Raw genomic sequence first — 18,970 nt, forward strand, 5'->3', positions numbered from 1 at the left:
TGTATTCGGTTGCGTGATAAATTATTACAAACGAGCTTACGTAAAGTAGCTCGGCATATGGAAAATAATCTTGTACTGTTGGTATTGTTATATATACACTAATTGTGATTTATATTTTTCAATTAAATTAAAAAAAGTCGTTATACTAAGGTATATATAATATATAATACAACAAATGTATATAATTACATTTGTTTACATACTCGTTTTATACAATAAAGCTAATGGTTAAAAGAAAGCCTTGATGTATCAGTTTAGGCTTCGTTTACAAAAACACGAGGTAAAAATCGTCTCATATATGTATGTATAATATTGGAAATGCAAACTATTCACATACCATAATTTATTAGGGCTTTCAAACTATTTTTTTGTATGTTTATGTAAAAGTCCTAACTAATATTTAATTTTATAGCTGTGTATCCATGCACTCCTTTAAAATTCATAATTGGTTGGTGATCTAAATTTTTTTCATTTCAATTTCACGGAATTGTGAGATTTCATAAAAATCGATTTATTTTCGTTTACGATATTATTTAAAATGTAGAACAAACGATTACTATTGTAAAACGATTAAATATTTAATAAGAAAATGAAGCCTGCGTGTGTTGCGACAGCCAGTTTCTTGTGATGTTTCGGTGAAGGATTGAAAGCCATTGACGGAATTTCGTTAAGAGGAAATCTCTCGGGACAGTTTTCCTTCGGTTGATTGTATATCTGTTTAAGACGATTCTGTAAAATAAATAAAATTTAATTTTTACATATGTTTATACCAGCTGCGCAGAAAAATCAGGAAGAATATCAATTACAAAAACATCATTAGAAAACTAAAGTTTCAAATTGTGCGAACCAATCTTTTATAATAATATCATGTGAAAAATTTGGGAGTGTACAAATATACAGAGTGTAAAAAAATAGCTAAAAATTAAAAATATATAATATATATTATTTACCTTATCAAGTTCTTTTATGTATTTAAATTCTATTCCGTATGACTTCACTGCGTCCTCGTAAGTTCGGGGCTCTATCTTGATCGCTAGTTCATCAATCTTCCGTTTCGTTTGCTTTGTGGCCAGAGGAGTCATATTTATGTATGCTACGCGCTAGAATACAAATACAAACGTTTTAGAATATAATCCGTAAAATTGTAAGATTGCGGTGTCACAAATTCTTAAGTAGTTGATAGTAGAAGATAGAAGGAAATATATTATTATTTATTACAACGATTTGACAGAATAAGAAACGTGAGTAAATCTTGCGAGAGAACTTCGCTCTCGTCTAAATCAGTTCACGCTACACTTCCGAGGTCCTCTGTAGTAAAAACTCTGAAGAAAAGTACTAGTAATAGCTTCCGGGGAAGGTCGAGGGTAGGGTTAGGAACGAGCTTACGACGCTTCCGGTGTCGCAGGCGTCTCTAGGCTACGGTAATCGCTTACCATCGGCTGACCCGTAAGCTAGTTTGTGACCTAGTTGTATAAAAAAAAACCAGTGTGCTTTCGACCACACAACAGAAGTAAAAAACTTTTTGTAACTACTTTTTGTTTAATTTTATTTCTGTTCTGTTGTTTTTTTTTTTTTTCTTCTTTTTTTTTTACTACGTAAAAGTGTTTGATTATATGTATGGAAGAAGTAATAAATAAATAAAAAATAAATAAATAAATAAATAAATAGCAATAGGTCTGCAGTGTGTGTATACACGTAGCTACACGAAACGCAACCGGCTACGAGCCTCGCCCGAGCACGGTTCCACAACGCTCTCGCCACGTGCACCACGCACACTCCGAGGCCCGTACCTCCTTGTCGAGCGCGGCGCGCGCGGGGTGCGGTGTGGCGCGGCGCAGCAGCGGCGGGTCGGCGGCGGCCAGCGCGCCGCACCGCGCGCACGCGGCGCTCGCGTGCACGGCGCCCAGCCGCTGGCCGCGCCCCCACCAGTCCAGCTCGTTCACGGCCTGCGTCACTGATACCGCACACCTCGTTACGTGCCCGTTCGCACAGATGTCTCGACGACAACGTTATATAGGTCCACTAATATTTTAAAATAGTCCAGTAGTATTGATTTATTTTTTACTAGTGGCTCGCCCCGGCTTCGCACGGGTGCAATGCTGATACTAAATATACTACAGAATGTCTTTATTTATAGTGTGAAGCTGGTAATTAACATAATAACAACGACATTCAAATATGCGTCGTTAGATTACACGTTGTTACAGAATGCGTTGAAGAAATAAAGGTTCACTGCTCGTTCGCTATAGAGTGATAATATGTAACTTATATGTTGACCCGACTTCTTAATAACATTCGTGCCAAATTTGAAGTACTTTGTACTTTTTAAGTTTATCCCGGACATACATACAGACAAACAGACAAAAATTCTAAAAACTATATTTTTGGCTTCGGTATCGATTGTAGATCACAACCCAAGTATTCTTTTAAAAAATATTCAATGTACTTTTTGACTTTCCTACCATTTTATTATATGTATTGATAGTAAACGAATTGAAATTCCCGAATTACAATTTTTTTGTCCAAATATTATACAATAACATTAAATCTAAAAAGTTACAGATTAAAGCATTTTTCAAGGTTTGCGAGAGACTATTTCAACTATTCACTTGAAAAACTGAATGAAAACTGCGTCAGTTTCACTTAATTACAATCGCGAATGAGACTCATTCACAATAGCGATCGTTCGCGACGAGAGCGGTGAACACGGCAGTGTCGCTCACCGATGCAGTCGTTCTCGGCGAGCAGCGCGGAGGGCCAGAGCTCGTAGTGCAGCACGGCGGAGCAGGGCAGGTGCGCGCGCAGGCGCACGGCGCTGGCGCCCCGCCGCGCCGTCTCCGCGCCCGTCGGCGACGCGCTGCTGGCCGCGCACGCGCCGCGCGCCCACGCGCCCGCCCGCGCCGCGCGCCCCGCGTGCCCGCCCGCTAGCACGCTCACGCCTGCGGACAAACCACGGTATACTTTACTGGACTTTGACCACTTCAGCTGACGAGGGGAAGGAAACGAACTTTGAGATGAGAGTTTGTGTAGTTATACTGTGTGTTTATACCTCAAAATGTTTCAGTCGAATGGGCAGGTATTTTTCGAGAAAAACCCGCTAAAGAAATTTTTCCTGATCATCATTACAGCCTATACAGTCCACTGCTGGACATAGGCCTCCACAAGTTATCCTAAGATCATTATGTAAGAAATTTTTGACAACAAAGTCGACTCAGGTTCCTACCTCATGCCCTCCCCTTCTGAGACCGTTCCGAAAGCCTGCAGAACAATCACGTTGCTTTGTATACTTTGTTACTTTGGCAACTTAATAGCTCTATCTAAGCTCCTTAAACTTTTTAGATATATAACTGAGACATATTGAATCGAGTATATGGAAAAACTAGCTGGTACCCGCGACTTCGTCAAAAAAAATGATTTCGAATGTCGCATATCTATCGACCCTTTCCGATTTTTATATCACATCAACAAAGCCTCTCCCTCCTTTTTATAACCTATTTTATGGACGACCCCCTACTAAATAAAAAAAGCTAACTAAATTTAAAACATTATGTACTTTTGATGTGAAACATCTATCTCTCTCTGCGTCGTGTTCCTCATTTTCCTCATTAATGAGGGTCGTGACCCCTTCATTCATTGGGCTCCGTCCTCGAGGTCTCTTTACTTCCACTTTGCCAGTGATAATCTTCTCCAAGTTACCACCTTCCATTCGGGCAATGTGACCGAAGTACTCAAGAATCTCCTGCGGACAGGTGGTGGATAGCCTTTTCGTAACTTTAAGTTGTTTCAATATCGATACTTTGGTTCTGCGTGCTGTCCATGGGATCCGGAGCATCCTGCAGCACCACATCTCGAAAGCATCAATGCGTTGCCAATCAGCTGCTCTAATTGTCCATGTCTCAGCAGCATACAGAAATATCGAAAAGACAAGTGCACGGATAAGACGTGACGTGTTAATAGAAATGTCTATCCCTCCAAGTCTCATGCAGCTGTGACATAGCCCTCTTGGCCATTCCGATGCGCCTTCGAATTTCGACTTCGCACGACCCAGTGTTGCTGATGTTGGAACCCAGGTAAATAAAGTTCTCTACAATTTCGAGATTTAGTGAAATATCTATAGGCGAGGGTAATCTTGATTCTTGGCGTAGCGATAGAGACCGTGACGACGCATAGCCACGCTGTATGATGGAATATATATACTATACTATATATTAAGTTGTCGCGATTTTAAAGAAATTTTGTATTAAAAAAATTTATATATAAAGAAAATAAATGTTTATTAAATGCCGTAAAATATAACATCTGCCAGCCGTCACGTGACGGCTCACATTTTTTTAAAATTAATATTTATGTTATGGACTACAATATTTTTAATACTCGCTTCAGCCTGTAATATCCCACTACTGGGCATAGGCCTCTTTCCCCATGTAGGAGAAGGATCAGAGCTTAATCTATAAATGCTGATTTGAAAGAGATTTATCTCCGGGATGCTTCATGTGTGCAAATACATATAAAAAACATTATTTTGTTAGCAATATATCGTTCACCTTCTGTAACGAACGTCGATCCTTTTTTGGAATCTCTAAACCAGCATTTGCAGTTGTTGGAGAAGAATAGAAACATTGTTTTAGTGGGCGACATAAACATAAATACCATAGCTAGCGAAACAGAACAGAGTGGTGAGCATCGCAATAGGTTAAGTTACCTAGAAATGTTAGGCACACATGGTATTATGATGGGTCATAACCTTCCGACTAGAGGAAACAATTCGCTCGATCACGTCATGTTAAAAATAGATAGGAAATATATATCTGCACAGGTGGTAGTTTTGAATACCACAGTGACTGATCACGACATGGTTCTGCTACATCTTGCAAATTTGGCTGTTAAAATAAACAATATAAAAACGAAAACAGTAATTGACTACAAAGGTGCACTACTCAACTTAAAAAATAGAAATTTGTTTGATTTATTAATTCTAACTAACCCGGAAGATATAACGAATAGTCTTATCCAGAATATAGCAGATTCTTTAAAAGAAAACACTCGTAAGATAACAATTACTAAGAGTAAATTAATCCTTAAACCTTGGATAACACAGGGGATGTTAAGATGCATCAGACACAGGGATAAATTATGGCACAGACTTCGTTCAAACCCTAACAACGAGATTCTTAGGATCTCCTACCGAAGATATCGTAATTTCTGCAACAATATTGTAAAAAATTCAAAAAGGAAGTATGACAGAAAATTGCTTCAGGATTCATCTGGTGATCCCAGGGCCCTTTGGAGTAATATTGCGACTATTACCCATCAAAAAAGGAAAATAAATGATAGTTCAAAACTCCTACAGATAAAACATTCCCCAAAGGATTCGGTTGATACTGTCAATAAATTTTTTACCAATATAGGAAAAAGTCTCGCTGAAAAAATAGAACAAGCAAATACGAATCACCAATCTGAATTAGTAACGAATCTGTCTTCCTTTGTTTTTCTTGATACCGATTCAAAAGAAGTATACACTGTCATCTCCAAGTTAAAAACCACTAGTGCCCCTGGATGTGACAATATCCCGACCAGTTTCCTTAAGCTTGCAGGACTTGAAGTGGCTCCTATCATTTCTCACTTAGTAAATCTTTGTTTTGCTAATGGCGTGTTTCCTACTCTGTTAAAGGAGTCAATTATCACTCCTATATACAAAGATGGAGCTACTGACGACGTTAGTAACTATAGACCGATCTCCGTCTTGCCCTCCATATCAAAAGTAGTAGAAAAACTAATAAACTCAAGGCTAAAAAAATATCTGTATAAATTTAATTTATTATCAGCATCACAATTTGGATTTAGAACGGGTAGATCGACTGTGGATGCTGTTGAGGCCTTGACTTCTGTTGTTATTGATCACCTTGATACCAAGGGTAGGTGTCTGACGGTTTTTTTGGATTTAAAGAAAGCGTTTGATACAGTTTCTTTTCCCATACTCTTACAAAAACTTGAAAAGATTGGTATTAGAGGTGCTGCTTGGAATCTGTTTGAAGATTACCTAAATAATAGAACTCAGCGAGTAAAAATAGATGGTATCATAAGCGAAAAAACCTACACTTCTTATGGTGTACCACAGGGAAGTGTTCTGGGTCCAACACTGTTCCTCATTTATATTAATGACCTTTGCAATCTGAACTTGGAGAATACTAGGATCTTTTCTTATGCAGACGATACAGCACTGGTTTTCACCGGGGAGTCATGGGATAAGGTTAAGGCTGTGGCTGAAAATGGCTTAGGGTTGGTCGCAGATTGGCTCAGATGTAATTTGCTAACCTTGAATACCTCCAAAACTAATTACATGTGCCTTACAGTAACTAACAGAACCCAACCGGATTGCAATTTCGATCTCAAAATACACAAAAACCATCATCCTGAAAATACTTTGTGCACTTGCCCCTCAATCAAAAGAGTGTTTGTTACTAAATACCTGGGTATTATGGTCGATCATAGATTGTCCTGGCTACCACATGTAGAATTAGTGTCTGGTAGACTTAGAAAGCTTATGTGGATTTTTAAAACTCTCAGGCATGTGGCTTGCCAAAGGCTGTTGAAACAGATCTACTACGCCTTAGCACAGACAGTCATTACATATTGTATTACAGTATGGGGTGCTGCCTCGAAAACTCATTTAATTGTGTTGGAGAGAGCACAGCGAGCACTTTTGAAGGTTATTTATTTTAAAAAACGCCAATATTCGACCACTAGCCTTTACACAACATCGGAGGTATTATCAGTCAGAAAACTTTACATTCAGCATACAGTTTTAAGGAAGCATACCTCCTCAAATTACAATATAGTAAATTTTAAGAAGAGAAGAAAGGATAATGTTTTTGCCACTAAACGTACTCACTCACAATTCGCTCAGTGTCAGTTCGGATATATGTCATCGTTTTTATATAATACTATCAATAAATTCCTAAATATCCATCCGTTGACACTTCGTAAATGTAGAAATAAGTTATCGAGTTGGCTTAAAACCTTAGATTACGACCAGACAGAAAATCTTCTGAATAAAATAAAATCAGGCTGAACCATGTACACGCACACGCATACGTTCAAATACGCACATACACACACGCACATACAAGCGCGCACGCACGCGCACACGCACACAAACACCCATACACAAACACACGCACACGCACACACACGCGTACACACACACACATGTATATTTATGTATGAATATTTAACTACTTCTTTATTTCTTTATTGTATATATATGTATTGTATGAATTAGCGCTAAGTACTGTTTTTCCTTGTATTTAGTTTATAATGGAAGAGCGACTCCATCTGGCTCAGGTGCTTTCTGCGCCTAATTGAGGGAGTCAATCACAATGTGTAAAATAACTCGATGGTACTGAAATAAATATTTTTTTCATTTTTTTTTTTTTTTTTTAATCCACCCTGCTGCTCCAATGCGGGTTGGCGGATCAATATTGTAAATTATAATTAATAGATATTATAAAACTAGTAGTAGCTCACCGGTTATACTTGAGTTATGAGAGCGCTCGTCGATGAATGGATAAAAAATATCTACTCCATCTAAAGTTTCTTTCAAGAGAGGTGACTCACTCTCCAAATCAAACAAAGCCGTAGTTCCATCTGAATAGCCGACCAAGACCACCGAATGACCTCTTTGCTATAAAGAAAAATTAAATATTATTTTTTGCATGCTTTTTAGCAATCAATATTAATCTTTAAAAAATATAGTTATAAGCTTTTATCTTAAACTATTAAACAAGCAATTCTTGTATATATATATATATATATATATATATATATATATACAAAGTAAAATATAAAGTTGTAATAGCTCAGGTGGGAAATCGACCGGTCGCGATCGAAAAGACCATGGTTCAAATACTCGATCGATTATTATTTTTCTCTTTTTTTCCTAATTGCGCTCGTTATTTTTTATTTAAAAATGTATGTAAAATTTAAAAATAATATATATATTAATTATTTAATTTTTATTTTTCATTTTTTATATTTATTTATATTTTTTATCATTGTCGGTAAAAAAAATATTATTCATATTTTATAAATAATGATTTTCAAGAAACACGATTTACTAAAAATACCGAGCTAAGCTCGGTCACCCAGGTACTTACAGGAGACCAACTTATCGCAGTGGCTTGAAATTTTTTTCGTTCACCTCGACATAGCCTTAACTCAGCTACTGGAGTTAAATTATAAATTATTTTATCGCTGAAAATAAAAATACAAATATATTTAAAATATTCCAAAAACGTCTTCTAATACAAAAGGTTTATTTAGGGATTGTCAGGGATTTATCTTGATCATCAAAAACGGCGAATTAAGATGTCAAGCAGGCATCTCGCAAGATGGCTTTATATAGAAATTAATTTCTACACATGCGTAAAGACTTGTAGTAGCTAATATTAAATTAGCTTTTTTGCTGCTTTTCTAAAACACTCTTGATTTTGTACTAATAATCCAAAATTTTACTTATCACTTTAAATCTTTACCTGTCAGTTATGGAAGCGGGGTAAGGTATTGAGAATATATAAGCCAATCCATTAGAACACGCCGCAGCTAAGAGTCCGAGCCTCTGGAATGTCTTCGAATGTTGTAGGTCTCTCGATCCTGATGCACACCAATCGATAGACCAAACAAAGCCATAGTCGTGGGCTATTCCAAGTGCAAACTTAGGAACAGAACTGAAACAATAAGTGTTAACATTCATTAATTATTAGACAATTGTCACAAGTGTGTTCTAATGTCTGTCATGGGACCGACGGCTTAACGTCCTCTCCGAGGCACGGTGGGGAGACCCAGAAGGACTGCACAAATACCCAAACCACGGCAAATATCTGTATGGCCAATACAAATGTTTGTTTGTGTGCTGTGACCGTTGCGCTAACGTGTCGTCAAAAAACCACTATTAAAATTACTTAAATATTAATTGTATTAGTTTATATATATATATATATATATATATATATATATATATGTATCACTAACGACCTCTGTCCGTCCATATATTTTACAAGATAAGTAATCACCACCATATCATATACTAAATCCTCTCGAAACAGGCTGGATCTTATGGTATAAGTATTATTCCTAAAATTATTCAAAACGGGGATGTTTACCGTGTTTTTGATTATCAGTTTGCGGAGCTCGATATTTCGACATTAATTGCGAATGTCTTGTTCACGAGACTGAAGTAAACGCAGCAAACTTACGAGAAAAAAGGTAGTCCGGTATGGACACTGCTAATACTGTCCAGATCTACTCGCAAACTTCATTTTTGAATAATTTTAGTAATAAAAAATATATATGCGGTCGAATTGAGTAACATCCTCCTTTTTTGAAGTCGTTCCATATATTTTTTTAAATTTTAAGTATTATTCCCATCGCTACAGTAGTTTTCCGAACAGAACAAAAAAATCGACTCTCCATTTATTACTATTAAATTAATCATACAAGTCTTCACTCATTTTAATATTACAGCCAGTACTCAATATTTAAAAATAATAAATTTCTATTTCTAGAGAACGAATATAAACTTAAATTAATAAAACTAACGTTGTCAGATTTCCAAAATCCCATATCTGCAACATGTTGGCTTGGCTGAAAGTCTGCGAACTGTCGAGACGCGGAGAATCGCTGTCGTTGTAGCAGCTCACCGCTAGAAAATGTCGCTCCCCATCACCCCCTTCAACCCCTTCAATCTCCACATCCCTTTCAACCCCCACATCCCCAAGACTCGACGCACCCTTCGCCCACGATATACACTGAATACTACTTCCAACGAATACTGTGTATCCTCCTAAAAAAAATTGTTTATATGAGTATAAAAAAAACATTTGTAGGACTGTGCTAGAGTAGACTATAACACATATATGCACAGTTTAAACTGTAGACTTGTAGCTAACTAAAGAGCTATATATGGCTACAGTTGAACTATAAGTTTGTAATTTCCACCAATACTGACTGAAGTTGACAACAAAACGAGATATTGCCACTCTGCCAAGAGTGTAATGGAATAATTTCGCGAGTTCACGTGTAAAATCGTTTTATATGCAAATTAAAACACAAGTCACTTACATCTTGTAAGGGCCAACATTTTTTTTTTTCATTATGTACAAATTAAAATCCATACTCGATTTGTGACCCCACAATTTCTGACCAGCAATAAAATGTATCTGTTCCATCACATATTTAGTTAAATAGTATCTCCGCAATAATCGTCTAAATTAAAAACTGCAATACTTTGTTTGCAAGAACTAAGAAAACTACACCAGTAATGAACATAGCACACAAATTAATGTGTTTTTTGAACACTTACCATTTATCTTCATAGCCTCAAACTTATTGAGAGTCTTCCAATTACTTTGACTAGTTAACAATTTACAAGACTCGTTTATAGGCGGCATGTATTTAGATATATCTTCATCAGGAATGGCCTTATACTTGCAATTTCGCCATTGAGGATACAGTGTATCATTGGTGTAATGTATTTTGCGACTGAAAAACGAAAAAACCTTATTTTTTTTTACAAAATCAAACGTTTAAAATCAAGAAAGAACATATGCAGTGATTCTATATATTTTTACATTGTAAAACCCAATTTTGAATTAAGTAAGAACTTACAATTCTTCAGCACTCTGGTTCAAGTAATGTTTATAATTTTGTATTTCAAACGGAATACGCTTTATCACCGTTGAAAATGATTCTGAAAATAATATCAAATTGTTACCATGAAATCTATCAATATGAAATCTTTATAAACTGCAACTCAAATATTCCTCTACTCACTTGAATCACCATGCCTCCTTACAGTGTGACTTAATTCATTTTCTGATAATGATGAATTTGATTCTACTTCCTCTGATTCATCAGACGATTCATCTATACGCATGGACTCTTCAGAATCACTATAATCTTTATATTCCTTTTTTCCACACTTGTGATTTTCCAAATCATTTTCTTCGTCAGTTCCAAAACCACACAAAGGACAATTATATTCGAACTGTAGGAAATTATAATATTAAATTGTAAATATCACTCACTCTCTAATTAAAAAAAAAAGATCTCTATACAAACAAAAAAAAATTGTACTTTTATAAATTCCAGTTTTACTACTTTGCGTATTATAATAAAATTTAGCTACGAATTATTTACCTACCTTTTGGTATTTTCCAATAAAACTCCTAGCCCTGAAAAAATTTATAACAAATAAGTTTTACTAACCATAACTTTATTTAATTCTTAGGCAAAAAGTCTATATTTATATTAAAACTGACTCCTTGATTAATTTCATTGACTCATAGATAATAATTAAACGTCTTATAAAATTCATAGCATTTAATGTATAGTTTAAAATTACAACAAAAATAATAACAAATTTTGAATAATACTTACAAAATAATGATAGAAATCATTAAGTTTTACTAAAACTCTACTTTTTAGTCAAATTAAGCTATTTTAAGTAACTGTATAGTTTCTACTACATGTTATTCTTTCGAATGGCAATTATGTATCTGTGTACCTTTTAGCAGCCAGTCTGCCCTCAGACGGAAAATCATTTTCATACTTTGCCTCCAATTTCATCTTTGACTCCTCCATTAACTTTTTTCGCTCTTTGGCATACTCTTGTTCTCTATGCAATTGAATATGTTGATTTTTGTAAATACACAAATATTTAGAGTTACAAATATCACAATGGTTTTTGTATTCTTCTATCTCCTAGAAGTTAGTAAATAATTTTAATATTTTTTGTATATAAAATATAATAAACAGTTATGTATTTATAAAGCCTTTAAAAATATTACTTATTGTTCTTTGCTTACCGTTTCGCTTTTCCCGCATTGTATGATGTGAGCATAGAAACCGACAAGCGAGACTCTTGAAATGCCACACAGGAAGCATTCAAGTTTCTTGTTGAATTTTTTATATTCTTTTAAGTAATTTTCTACTACATAGGGATTTTTTAAGTCCTAAAAATAGAATCGTTACAATAATTTTTAAACTTACAAAGCAGAAAATCTAATGGGATCAATTTCCTTCACGATGCTTTAAAAGGCCAAAATACTTTATAAGGAACTCAAATGTCGTGAGTTTAAATGAGATACGTTGTCGTTAAAACGCAAACGTATTAGTAAAATCAGACCTTTGACTCTCTGGAATCTTTCACATCTTCGTTTTATATAGCCAAAATTATTTAAAATTATTATGTAATGTAATATTTTTATTAATAAATGGAAATTTCACATATCATTACAATAATTATGAACATAAAACATCACGTTTCAGCAGATACCTAAAATATTACTGAAATAACTTACGATTGGATAATCGCCTACAACCCAAGCAATGTTATAGTGTTTCTTCATTGCGTGAGATTTCCAATTTTTCGGATCAACTACTTCAGAACAAACGGCGCACTCATAAGAATCTATAGTAAAAAATATTGTAGTTATAATTTTTTTTTTTTTACCATATTTTATTAGGTTTAACTAAGATTGGGCATAGCAGGAAATAGCCTGCACAAAATCTGGAGCAGCCTGACTGTTGAAGCATTTCGACCTTACACAGAAGATCACAGCTAAATAATACTACTTTCAAGCAGTGCTGTATTCCTGTAGTAAGTAAAGTGACCAGAGCTCTTGGGGGTGTGGGGGTTTTAGGGGTAAGGGCGGCAACGCGCTTAAACGCTTCTAATATTGCAGGCGTCTATAGGTTACGGTAATCGCTTACCATCAGATAAGCCGTACGCTTGTTTCCTGACCTAATTGTTTATAAAAAAATGTCTGAAAAACATAAGTATTTTTGCGTCTAAGTAGCTCACTAATTTTTTTTATCCGTAATTTAAATATGTAAGTAAAAAAGGGATTTCATATGTAAGTTAATTACTTCATACCTTTGTTAATAATTCCTTCTTGTCTTGGTGGAGCACTTGAAACAAGTGTAGATTCACAAGATTTGACATGAGATAAATATACTTTCACATACTTTCTAGTTAAACCACATTTATTACAAACTAAACCATTATACTTTTTATTCATGTCGTTCAAGTGCTGCATAATCTCCTGCTCATTTTCTAGATTCTGAAAAAAGAAAAACAAAGAAAAATATACCGTACATGTTATTATTATGTTTTATTTCTAAATAATTATTTATTATTTAATAACAAAAAAAAATTATGTTTGAAATAATAATTAAGAAATTTCATAATACATGTTTACAATTCACAACTTAAGAACTAATTATTTACAGACAATAATACACGTGTGGAATAATGGTAAGAATGCTAAACTGATTCCCTGGGCAAAAAAAAATGCACCATCCTCTTGTCCCCAGTAGAGGCAATAAGGTGTGGATTCAGTAAAAATATATACGAGTATGTATCTATTTGTACTAATAAATGGAGAGCCGGTTCTTCTGCGGTTATACAGCAAAAACTACTGAACCGATCGCAATAATAATTATAACATAAGATGCAGTATGTTTCGGAGAAGGTTTTAGTTTATAATATGTACGGATAGAGGTCGCTAGTATTATAAATGAATTCCTGCTTCCCTTAGTCACGCCATAACTTGCGAGTGACTTTTTTGGTTTACTTTATCTTTTTCTACAAGTTTTCTTAAACTTTGTATAGTCTATTTCACGTAGGATAGGTACCGGTGACACATGTCAAATTAACTCTAAAGTGAGGTGACCATGCATAATTAATTGATGTAATTCGATTATCAAGTACAAATGCGGTTAACCTTTAATCGATTATATAAAAAAAAATTTTTAACTGCTTATTAAAAATTAATCATCGCTATAGTGAATAAATAATATTTTAAGGGTGGTGTTAAACGCGAGAAACGAGTTATCGACAAACCCATTAACACAGCTCACGTGGCAAATTATTAGTCGTTCGCCTTTACCCTCCAGTACTTTAGTCGAAGAATGAGCAGTGTCGTCTGTCCATACTTTGCCAACAGTATGATTGGCATTCAACCATGTCTAGTCAAGGAATACTACGTTGTTCCAATCCGTAATGTTTTTCGCCTTTTCTAAGAATGTCACAAAGTTTTCACGCACTTTTCCGTTTGTTAACTTTTTTTTTTTTTTAAGGAAATCCAATTTTATTTAAAAGTCGCCATAACGATGTCACACTTCCATTAAATAATTTAGCACCTTTCAAAGACATTAATTATTGTAAAACTGTGAGCAACTCATTTCTCCGCTAATAATCATATTCAACCTCAACGACCAAACATTTATTTCCTTTGCCTCTTTTTGGGAGTCGATAACTTATTATCGTCCGTATTGGTGTCAGCATACTTTTCTTTACTTATTTTTGACACTAAGCTGTGTGGCTACGGCAATAAAGAATATAGCCACCAGCGTCTCTTCCCGTGGGTGTCGTAGGAGGCGACTAAGGGATAACACAGTTCCACTACCACCTTGAAACTTATAAAGCCGACCGATAGCGGGATAACCATTCAACTGCTGGCTTTGAAATACACAGGCCGAAGACGGGCAACAGCGTCTTCACTGCGACAAAGCCGGCCCTGCGGTCACCAACCCGCCCAGCGTGGTGACTATAGGCACCACACATGAGTTCACGCCATTTTTTGGCACGAGCTTGTAGAGGCCTATGTCCAACAGTGGACTGCGATAGGCTGAAGTACTTTTTGACACTGTATAACGCCTAATTTCAAGTGTCTGTGCAACTCGATCTACTATGCGGTTGACAGATAATAGTGGACCGCTATTTTCTCACACCCGTTCAAAGTATTCTCGAAAGCGGACAACCAATTGACTGTTTGAAACGGTCTTTTGTTCTTTTCGGCATTTTACAGAACAGAACACACACACAAAGTGAATAACTAAAAAAATAATAACAGAACTTAACAACAATAAAACAGCAACAAATACAACTATAGCAACTGGCAAAACCAAAACACGGGAAGCATACAAGAGACAGAAAGTACTGATTGAGATATCTCGAGTCAGTGAGATGACGCGATTCACAAGACGGCCGTTACGATTATTTATTTTAGCCCATTACTACGTGTCAATCCCTATCATTAAACGTCTCCTTTCATGCCTGTAATTATAAGTTATCATTTTTTCTGTACCTTTTTTATTTTGTTTAAAATGTAAAAACGCATATATAAATACAATTTCAATCTAATCAAGCATTATTATTTGCTTTGGAAACTAATTGGTGATTTTAAAAAATGTATATTTATCCGATTTGTTGAAAATAGTGAGCGTGTATTGGAACATATCAAATGTCACCATACCCATCCTATGTGAAATAGATTATAGAAGGTTTTTACGAAATGAAAATATAAGAAAATTACACATAAATTGTTGTGACGCCATAGATTATACTTGTTGCGCTGGCACTGGCGGTTGCGGATTCGATCTCGCCACATGACAAACATTTGTATTGGCCATACAGGTGTTTGCCGTGGTCTGGGTGTTTGTGCAGTCCTAGTAGGTCTCCCCACCGTGCCTCAGAGAGCACGTTAAGCCGTCGGTCCCAGTTGTTATCATATACACCTGATAGCGATCGTTTCTCATAATAGGGAATATATCCGCCAACCCGCATTGGAGCAGCGTGGTGGATTAAGCTCTGATCCTTCTCCTACATGAGAAATGAAACCTATGGCCAGCAGTGGGATATTATAGACTGAAGCGTAAGAACAGTTCACGACCATTTCTTTAAGCTTTGCGCGTATGATAACAGTTCTTGCGTTTGACAGTTCGTGCGCCATAAAAAAATCAATCCGTTCCAATTCAAACTGAATACATGAATATCAAAGACAAAACAACTTCTAGCGGGTCAGCTAGTATACATGTCTTACATTCATATCTTACCAAAGCTGGTTGTCCTTCCTTCCAAGCCAGATAAGCGTGTTCCTTTTGTAGGTGATTTTGCCAATATTTTTGTTCCAATTCTTTGTGACAAACTCCACATTTAACAATTTTTTCACCATCACCGTCGTCTGAAGATGCTGTACTATCAATCACGTCCAACATAGAACTATCATTGAGCGTAACTTCTAAAGTAGTGTCTTGCGAAGTCTGTTAGTAAGAGAATACACTTAATTTTAGTTCAAGTAAACATGACTTTTAAAGCTGTTTAGCTGACTTTTAAAAATAAGGAGCCCTAAATCGACTGTAATTTATTAGATATTTGCTTTTAATGCCTTAAAACCTGTACTGAGTACAAATTACAATTTTTTAATCATTTGATCATATGATAATTAAAAAGATAGTTGTAATCAGTAGACCTAATTTTAACCTGCCCAATTACTGTTACATATGTACAGCCTTAACATATATCTTTTGAAAAAATATATATAATAAAACAGATATACCTAGTAAAAATGAGTGTAGCTAAAGTTAATAAACAAAAAGTGAATGTTTTCAAAACTCACCGATTGCCCAGTACATTGTTGTATATGGGTTAAAAATGACTTGACATATTTACGACGAATACCACATTTGGCACAAACCAATCCGTCGTTTTCTTTTGATATCGAATAAAGATGGTCATTTACTTCCTCTGCGTTGTTCACATCCTGCAGAATTAATCGCAACAATGAATTAACAAAAAACTAAAAATTTCGTGCAATTTAATTGCTTATAAAAATAATAATAAAATAAATTAATTTCTGAAAAAAATAAAGCAGTACACTTATTTGCAACTTACAAGTGATTCTTAAAAAAGTAAAATAAAATTATTAACGTACGTAAAAACGTACTCGAATAATTTCTCTGCGATAGCCTTTGACCCATCGTTTACTTTAGATTTTTATTTTAAAATTTAGATTATTTTAAAATGTTCATTACATAAATGAAAATACTAAATGCAAAAACTAATTATTTAGGTACAGACAATAATGTTCGTGTGGATAGATGGTAAGAATGCTACTGAATCGTATAACCGATTCCCTGGGCAAAAAAAATGCACCATCATCTTGTCCGTAGTAAGCAATAAGTCGTGGAGTCAATCTATATTTATATACTAGCTGACCCCGCAAACGTTGCTTTGCCATATATTTTATCAACCCGCTTAATCCCCCCCCCCTCCCTTATAACTTAGGGGTATGAAAAATAGATGTTGACCGATTCTCAGACCTTCCCGATATGCCCACAAAATTTTATTAAAATCGGTCGAGCCGTTTCGGAGGAGTTCAATGTTTAACACCATGACACGAGAATTTTATATATTAGATTAGGTCTTTGCATATGAAATACGACTATGTTCCGGCCATACAAAACGCCAATTTCATATTAAGGACCAAAAGGATCAGCAAAAACACTGTAAAGTACGTAGTAACGATCAACTTTACGTGATTACTGGAATTTGCCGCATAAACAGAAGTACAAGTTTGTTAATATTTAACTGAGGGTAGAACTTAAAATTGTTGTTCCAAGCGGATTGACAGCAACGTCAACAGAACTGACAACGGACGTTACAGACAGTGTTGCCATTCTGAATAAAATAATTTCCACCATTATTTACGTTCCTTTACACGCATACTAACAACGGAAAGTGTCAACGTCAAGTGTTGCTAGTAAGTTACATTGAATTCCCCAGATAATAAATACGTTCCGTTACACATAAAAATGGAAGGTCAATTTCAAATTTTATTTGACAAAATAAAAATAGAAATGCAAAACCAAACAAAAGAGGTAACCGATACGATAATGGAAAAAGTTGATGAAAAATTAAAACCGATTTTGGAGGAAAATAAAATATTAAAAAATAAAATAGAAAACTTGGAAAAAAAGGTAGAATATCTAAAAAGAGACAAAAAAAAATAACAATATAATAATACATGGATTGAATGAGGATGAGAAATCTATACCGGATTTACTTAATAAAGTTAAAAAACATTTTTTGGATGAACTTAACCTTAAATTAGAAGATTGGGAAGTAAATAAAATTTATCGGATTGGAAAATCAAATAATAATAACAAGCCCAGACCCACGGTCCTTGTATTGGTTTGTGGGTGAAAGTGAAATCATGAGAAATAAAAAGAAACTTAGGGAACTGTATATAACTGAAGACTACTCAAAAGAGACTTTAGAAAAAAGGAAGGCACTGCAATCTAAAGTAGCAGAAGAGCGAAAGAAAGGGAATTTTGCTTTCATTAAATATGATAAACTCGTGGTCAAGAAAAACCCAAACACGAACGATAAACGGAAGCGACAAACATCAAACTCCCCAAAAGAAGACGCTCAACCAAGAAAACAACAAACATTAAATTCATCGGAATCAAATAGGAAAAATGCGTTTGATATGATGAGGATGCGTTCTAACTCCTTTTCGACCTCCTTTAATACAACCAAACAATAGCAATCATACACCGGCGATCGGAAATATCAATTAACTAGCAAGATAAAAAACAAGGAAACGAACCCTCCCCCAAGCCGACTGGTCCTCGTGGGGGAAAAAGACCACGACCCTCTAAATATAAACAAACCCACATCGGATCTTTACATAGCTACTTTTAATGTTAGATTACTACGAACCACTGAGAAACGTATTGAATTTGAATTAACCCTGGCAGAAATAAAATGGGATATTGTTGGAATTAGTGAAATGAGAAGAAATGGAGAAGGGATAACTGACTATGGGAACTACATCTTACATTACAAAGGTGAAACTCTAGGGCAACATTGAGTGGGATTTTTAATTAAAAAGAATCTTGCACATAGAATAGAAGAAATAAGAGGAATATCCGAAAGAATAACACTACTAAATATAACTTTACCTTTATATAAAGAAGAAAAGTGGTCAATTATCCAGGCATACTCACCAACTGAATCGGATAAAAAGGAAGACATATCCAAAATTAATAAATTTTACGAAGATCTTAGGATGTCTATGCATAATTGCAACAAAAATATTATTGTAATGGGCGACTTCAATGCACA

General features: G+C 35.1%; 1 protein-coding gene across 1 annotated transcript in view; it reads right to left on the bottom strand.

Moving 5' to 3' along the window:
- Nucleotides 1-487: 487 nt before the first annotated feature.
- The window catches only part of LOC123669749, a 47,725-nt gene continuing 29,242 nt past the window's right edge, over nucleotides 488-18,970 (bottom strand). The window contains exons 13-30 of the mRNA XM_045603339.1: nucleotides 16,461-16,604; nucleotides 15,898-16,104; nucleotides 12,935-13,121; nucleotides 12,360-12,469; nucleotides 11,865-12,011; nucleotides 11,564-11,760; nucleotides 11,201-11,231; nucleotides 10,831-11,044; nucleotides 10,666-10,747; nucleotides 10,314-10,539; nucleotides 9,598-9,788; nucleotides 8,535-8,726; nucleotides 8,157-8,253; nucleotides 7,528-7,684; nucleotides 2,724-2,939; nucleotides 1,791-1,954; nucleotides 951-1,100; nucleotides 488-729 (exon numbers count right to left, since the gene is read on the bottom strand). Coding sequence (XP_045459295.1) covers nucleotides 571-729; nucleotides 951-1,100; nucleotides 1,791-1,954; nucleotides 2,724-2,939; nucleotides 7,528-7,684; nucleotides 8,157-8,253; nucleotides 8,535-8,726; nucleotides 9,598-9,788; nucleotides 10,314-10,539; nucleotides 10,666-10,747; nucleotides 10,831-11,044; nucleotides 11,201-11,231; nucleotides 11,564-11,760; nucleotides 11,865-12,011; nucleotides 12,360-12,469; nucleotides 12,935-13,121; nucleotides 15,898-16,104; nucleotides 16,461-16,604 — 2,871 coding nt within the window. The 3' untranslated portion in view covers nucleotides 488-570. The remainder of the gene's footprint in view (nucleotides 730-950; nucleotides 1,101-1,790; nucleotides 1,955-2,723; nucleotides 2,940-7,527; nucleotides 7,685-8,156; nucleotides 8,254-8,534; nucleotides 8,727-9,597; nucleotides 9,789-10,313; nucleotides 10,540-10,665; nucleotides 10,748-10,830; nucleotides 11,045-11,200; nucleotides 11,232-11,563; nucleotides 11,761-11,864; nucleotides 12,012-12,359; nucleotides 12,470-12,934; nucleotides 13,122-15,897; nucleotides 16,105-16,460; nucleotides 16,605-18,970) is intronic.

Source organism: Melitaea cinxia, chromosome 3 (assembly GCF_905220565.1).
Source record: "Melitaea cinxia chromosome 3, ilMelCinx1.1, whole genome shotgun sequence".
NCBI classification, from domain to species: domain Eukaryota; kingdom Metazoa; phylum Arthropoda; class Insecta; order Lepidoptera; family Nymphalidae; genus Melitaea; species Melitaea cinxia.